The sequence below is a fragment of the Otolemur garnettii genome, unplaced genomic scaffold (genome assembly GCF_000181295.1).
Source record: "Otolemur garnettii isolate 467f Iridium unplaced genomic scaffold, OtoGar3 scaffold00041, whole genome shotgun sequence".
In the NCBI taxonomy this organism is placed as follows: Eukaryota; Metazoa; Chordata; class Mammalia; order Primates; family Galagidae; genus Otolemur; species Otolemur garnettii.
The window spans coordinates 7,479,091-7,485,433 of NW_003852436.1; the positions used below are offsets into that span (position 1 = coordinate 7,479,091).

The following is a 6,343-nucleotide window of genomic DNA, read 5'->3' on the forward strand; positions in this document are numbered from 1 at the left end:
TCAGATGATCACAGGATCACTCATAAGGAGCGTTCAATGGGTTAGAATGTATAAAACGCTGGAAATGACAGATGCTTAGTATGACTAGCTTATTATGAGGGACAGAACAGAGAGGAAACACAGTACCTGCCCTCGTGGAGTTTGCAGTCTGAAAGGAGACAGACACAGATTAACCAAAGAATCGTACAAATAGATGAAATTTGGTATGGATGTTTTTGCTGCCCTATTTTTGAGGTCTCCCTGAAGATGTTTACCAGTCACAAACATTCTGCCCAAAATGGATAGACTAACATGCAGCCTATGACTAATATGTGACATAAGCTGGAATTAATATCACTTACTAATTTACATATTCATGGGAGGAGGAAAAATAGAGGTACCAATTATCAGATAATAAACACATTCTTGATGAATCTTCCTACGAAGGTAGCATACCCAGGAGAAGGAGCCCAGTCAAGACAGCCCTGGGTTCTAATTCCAATTTTGCCTCTTGTTATCCTCCCTGGCCCTCGCTGTCCTCATTCATGAAAGCAGGGAACTAGCACCTTGTACTGAGGACTGTTGTGAGGATCACCTGAGCTACCTGATGCAGAGAGCCCTTCACCCCCACACCTCACCCTCCCTCCGGCCAGCACTGCCTCACTTCATACTTGGCAAATAGAATTCAAATGAGAAGCAAGGAGCCGGGAACAGTGGCTCATGCCCATAATCCTATCACTCTGGGAGGCCAAGCTGAGTGGATCCTTTGAGCTCAGGAGTTCAGACCAGCTTCTGAGCAAGAGCAAAACCATGTCTCTACTAAAAACAGAAAAACTAGCCAGGTGTTGTGGCAGGTGCCTGTAGTCCCAGCTACTCGGGAGGCTGAGGCAGGAGGATCCTTTGAGCCCAAGAGTTTGAGGTTGCTGTGAGCTATGATGCCACAGCACTCTACCGAGGGTGACAGGGTAAGATTCTGTCTCAAAAATAAATAAATAAGAAACAAAGGACCTGTTTCTGTGCACTGGAGTGGGCAGCTTAACATCTGCCTAGAGATGAGAGGCTCCTACACTAGATGACCACTAGCTCAGTTTCCTCAACTGTGTGTGGATACCCACCCCCTGTTGGCAGCTGGGAAGGGGCTGGTGAGCTCACATTGACACAAGTGTGTTCCTTCTCCCAGTCGTGCCTCTGCTGCTGCTGTTACCAGTCCAAAAGTCTGATGACCTCCGTCCCCATGAACGGAACAAGCATCCAGTGGAAAAACCATGACCAAAACAACCACAACACAGAGCGAAGCAGCCACAAGGACAGTATCAACTGAGCCTGGAGGTACATGCACCGGTGTTCCTCTCTGTCCTGCGGGAGGAGAAGATCACACAGCAGCTGCGTGCCCAGAAACCTCTTCTCCAATCCTTCTTCCCTAACTCAGTAGAGAAGAAATGCTTTTCCAAAACAGCAGAGGATGGACTGGTTTATCCCCACAGTCTAGAAATCTTCCTTCTGTGATTTATCCAATTTTCGTATCCTACATGTTATATTCAACCTTGTTTTTTAATGGTGGGAGCTGGAGAAGAATGGAGACTGTTATATGCATCAAAGAGGATATTTACTACACTTGCATGAAAATAGATCCATGACTATTCAAATAGATTCAAATACACCCATGACTAGCTGTCATGGCAGTTCTGTCAAAGTTCAATGAAAATCGGTCACTACAAAACTTCAAAAATTATGACAAGATTTTCCATTTTTTAAGTGATTTATTTTTGGCCAAATAGGATATGGGGTAAGCCAGTTTTATTTGAAACATCATTCAGTGCCAATATTCTTTAACTGCATCATAGCCAAAAATGATGATTTGAGCTAACATACACATATTTTGCCAAAAGAAAAAACATTCAGGTGTACATTTAAGTGACTATTTCTCATGTCACTGCATTTTTTTTTTTTTTGAAGAAAGTAGTTTGATCAAAATTTCTGTTTTTAAAACATGAATTCTGGCTCAGTGCCTGTGGCTCAAGCAGCTAAAGCACCAGCCACATACACCTGAGCTGGTGGGTTCGAATCCAGCCCAGGCCCACCAAACAACAATGACGGCTGCAACCAAAAAATAGCCGAGCGTTGTGGCGGGTGCCTGTGGTCCCAGCTACTTGGGAGGCGGAGACAGGAGAATCACTTGAGCCCAAGAGTTGGAGGTTGCTGTGAGCTGTGATGCCATGGCACTCTACCCAGGGCGACACCTTGAGGCTCCGTCTCAAAAAATCAAATAAAATAAAACATGAATTCTAAAGCTGCAAGAAATATTGCCCCTTAGAGCACAGACTGGTATCCACATTTAACAGCCATTATTGAAAGAATTTTTAAGATTTTGTATTTTCTTTCTTAATAGTGTTTTGTTACAGGAGATCTTGAACATATTTTTTGTTGTTGTTAAATTGAAAAATGACACTTGGATCAAATGGTTCTTTTTCAGAAGCTCAGTCTTTTTGTAATGTAAGTTTTCATGTAAATTCAGTATGCTGTACCAAAATTTAAAGGAATGTGTCAACTATGCCTGAGACTTTCCGTGCAATGTCCAGAAGTCTAAAGCAAATCTAGGAGGAAAAGACTGAGTATTTTTAGAAGGTTTGGAAATTTTCATTGAGTTTTTTGTAATTGTAACATATGTATATACATACATGTATATATATTATAGATGTCATCTCTTATTCTCTTAACTTTTCCTAAAATCTTAGCTGGCAGTAATACTTCTCCGTGTAAGAAGCATAATTGCAAAGTGATGAACTTTTCCTGTCTGTGAAATATAGTTACCCCCAAATGTCATCATGAACTTATGGTTCTCCACTCCTCTGGGTATTTGCTGTGGACCTAACTCCCCACTCCACGCCTGACGTCTCACACAGTCATCATTTCAAAGGGCCCACAGTGATTTTTGCTGGGCATTTTCCTAGATGTTTACAGACTGTGAGTACAGCAGAAAATCCTTTACTGGTGTGCGTGTGTGTGTGATGTGTATGTGTATAAACAATGGTATTTCTTGTAGCCAGTTCTGTGACTGTCCCCATTGAATGTGTATGTGTGTACACACACACATGATGTCTCCTTTGCTGGTTTGTATGGATTTAATCTAATCTAATAATAATGCCCTGTAGTTGTGCCAAAGCACATACTCTGAGTGGAATGCAGGTGATTGTTCATTGTGACAACGCACCTCAGTTTCAACCTATGACAAGGTTCTGTATTCATAAATCTTGACACCATGACCCTGTCACAAATGGGATGTAAGCAGCAGCATGAAAAGGGGTGAGCCATGGGTTAACAAGATAAGGTTTTGTTTGGTCAGTTGGTTTGATAAAGCATTATTTGGGATCATATTATCTCCTGTGCTGGAGCAGAAGTCATTACACTTTCAAGTATTAGAGTGTCCTAATCCTCAACTCTGTGGGGTGATGAAATTGACAAGTCGGCAGATGTGTCTGTCCCACTTCGCCCAACAGATTGCTGATGACAAATGAGCTAAGCTCATTTGCTAAGTTGAGCACAGTCACAGGGCAAATAATGTCACTTTCCAGTTGCTCGCATCGCAGGGCTAAGAAATACTGTGCCTTGGTGTGCTAGCAGTTATCCTTCTCTTCCACTGGTGCCTCATGTGCCGTGATATATGCCTATAATATAAGCTGTACGTTCACACCATTTTGTTTAGACAATTGTTTTTTTCTTAAGATGCTTTGTTTCTTTCATATTAAAAGTTTGCATTTTATAAATTCAGAGAGTCATAGATTTCTGAAGGCTTCAGGTGCATTTTGCTTATGGACTGGTCAGTAACTGTGGCTGACTCGTAGGAACCTTTCCAGTTCCCGCATTTACCACATCTTTCCAACAAGTAACTTTGTAGAAATGAGCCAGAAGCCACGGCCCTGAGATGGCAGTGGCCCATAAGGATAAAATAAAAGTTTACAGAAGCCTTGCAAGCGTCTCTTCATTTTCACAGAGTTCTTCACAGAAAATATTTGTGACAGAATGCCTGTTGCAAACGCCTCCTTAGTAATATCCAAGAAAGCAAATTTCCCTTCGTGCAGATACTTCCTGACTATACCTCTATCCTCAGTCCACCTGCTGTGTTCTACTGAGCAGGTCTGTGCTCAGGCTGCCTTTAGACATGGAGGATATAGTAACAAAGTCCCTGCTCCCATGGAGGGTACAATAAACAATGACAGCCAGGAACCTATCTGTGGGGTAGATAGTTGGAGGAAGACACCTACAGATATCCAACTGCTTATTTGACATCTCCCGCTGGAGGACTAATAAACCGTAATGTGTCCAGCATGAAGGTCCTGGTATCTGCCAGCACCTGCCAGTATGGATGTTCCTCTTCTCAGGTGAAGACAGCTCCATCCTTTGAGTTGTTCAGGACAAAAACTTTGAAGTCACATCTCATTCTTTTCTGTCACACTTTATACCACAGATCCCGATAAGTCCTAAGGGCCTTGTCTTCAGACTATATACAGAATGTGTCCACATCACTCTCTCTACCTCTCCTTCCCTCCTGCCAGGATAACTGCAAGGGGCCCCTGCCAGGCCTCCTTGTCTCCAGCCGGGGGAACAGCCAGACTGAAATCTAATTGGCACCCATCTCTCCTCTCCCATAAGGAGTGGATTTAGCTTGGCTTACCCCCATCCTCACTGTGGCAGGCCTGGGAGCCTGGGAGGGGCTGGCCACTTTAATGTGTGCATTATGAAGAAACTCAATCTAGAATGTCACAAAGATTTAAAACAGCATTGACGTCCCCAGTTCCAGTTGGCTTTCATGCTTTCCCCTTAAGCAAACCAACACATCTACCTTTTCATCTATGCTAGTCAAATTGGGGTTCCTGTTGCTTCCAGTATACACGAAGAACACAAAACCAGCTCATCCGATTTGTCTTGATTCATCTTTTGTTGTTGTTAAAAGTAGTAGAAATTTTAGGTTTACAGAAAAACTGATCTAAAATTAGAGTTCTCACATCCTCTTTTCTCCCCTCCCCCTGACAGTTTCCCCTGTTAGTTACATCTCCTATTAATGTGGCACATTGATCAATCTGTGAGCTGATATTTATGCAACAGCATTAACTAAAGCCCATAATTTACACTGGGGTTCACTCCTTGTGCTTGACATTCTGTGGTTGTAAACAAAGGTATAACGTCAGTATCATGCCGGAGAGTGCCACTGCCCTAAAAATCCCTGGGCCCTACAGCCTTGCCTCCCCCCCCCCGGCTCCCCTCTTGATTTATCTTTTCACTCAACACAGACATAGCGAACACCCACCATGTTACACTGTGCTGAGAGCTGGAAACATGCAATGAGATGTATAAATAAATAAATGCAGGGAAGGCTTAGTGGTGACTCAGCAGACATTGGCACAGGGGGTGGTAAAGGAGAGGATAGAGCAGTCAGAACTCTTTCAACTTTAGCTGGTGAACATCAGTGAACAAAACGTGAGGACCTTTGCTTCTACAATGCTTATTTTAGCTAGCACAGATACGTCACTGCTAGGAAGTTAGAATAATAAAAAGCAGTGCAATATGGTTTCTACGTTTGTGAGTTTTTTTAAATCAGTAGATGCAAGCTATTTTCCATTCAAACATAATCCTACCCTGTAAATTTAAAATTATTAAGATAAGGAAACAACTTGGACATTAAGTGCAAGAAATAGCCAAGACACACATGAACCTTTGACTAATTTAGTACCTGCCTTGTTTTTAATGGTTTCACTAGCCCAGGCTTGTGATTCTGAGTCTTCTATTCCTTTATTTGTAAAATAATCTAGTACAGCACTGTACTTGTTGACTTTATTTCATACTTCAAAGCAAAGTGAAATCAGATCACAAGTCCACCAAATGAAGTTGGGTGTTTCTGAAATTGCAGTGGGGTCCTCACATTGAAAAACCTCAGTGGCTTTTAAAATAGTTCTACATTTGGAAAAGCTTCTGTAGTACTTTCCTCTGCGTGGTAACACAGACAAACCAGTGTCTATATTTGGTCAGCCCTGATACTCTTTGGCTTTTTTGTTTCTAAAACTGAAAGGAGACAGCCTCAATTCTTAGAATCAGGAAATAATCAAGCGCTGAAAATAAAGTTGTGTCTGCAAAGCTGGGCTTTCCCCAGGACAAGCTGCAACAGTTCACTTTTGATTTGATGAAGAGAGAACTCCTAATATCTCCTAGCGTCCTAAGCGCTTAGCAATATTATTGGGTAGATTCTATCAACCGTGTTTCTTCCTGGGAGGTAACAAATTAGGACCAGCAATGCCAACCCAGATAGAATCAGAAGTGTCATGGAATCTTCCTAGGGGAAAATAGAGAATTCCACAAATGTTTCTCTCTT

At 42.3% G+C, this 6,343-nt stretch overlaps 1 protein-coding gene across 1 annotated transcript in view; it reads left to right on the forward strand.

Moving 5' to 3' along the window:
- Window positions 1–1,843, forward strand: part of EDNRA (endothelin receptor type A) — a 73,437-nt gene extending 71,594 nt beyond the window's left edge. Inside the window, exon 8 of the mRNA XM_003790204.2 lies at window positions 1,160–1,843. Coding sequence (XP_003790252.1) covers window positions 1,160–1,300 — 141 coding nt within the window. The 3' untranslated portion in view covers window positions 1,301–1,843. The remainder of the gene's footprint in view (window positions 1–1,159) is intronic.
- Window positions 1,844–6,343: the final 4,500 nt, after the last annotated feature.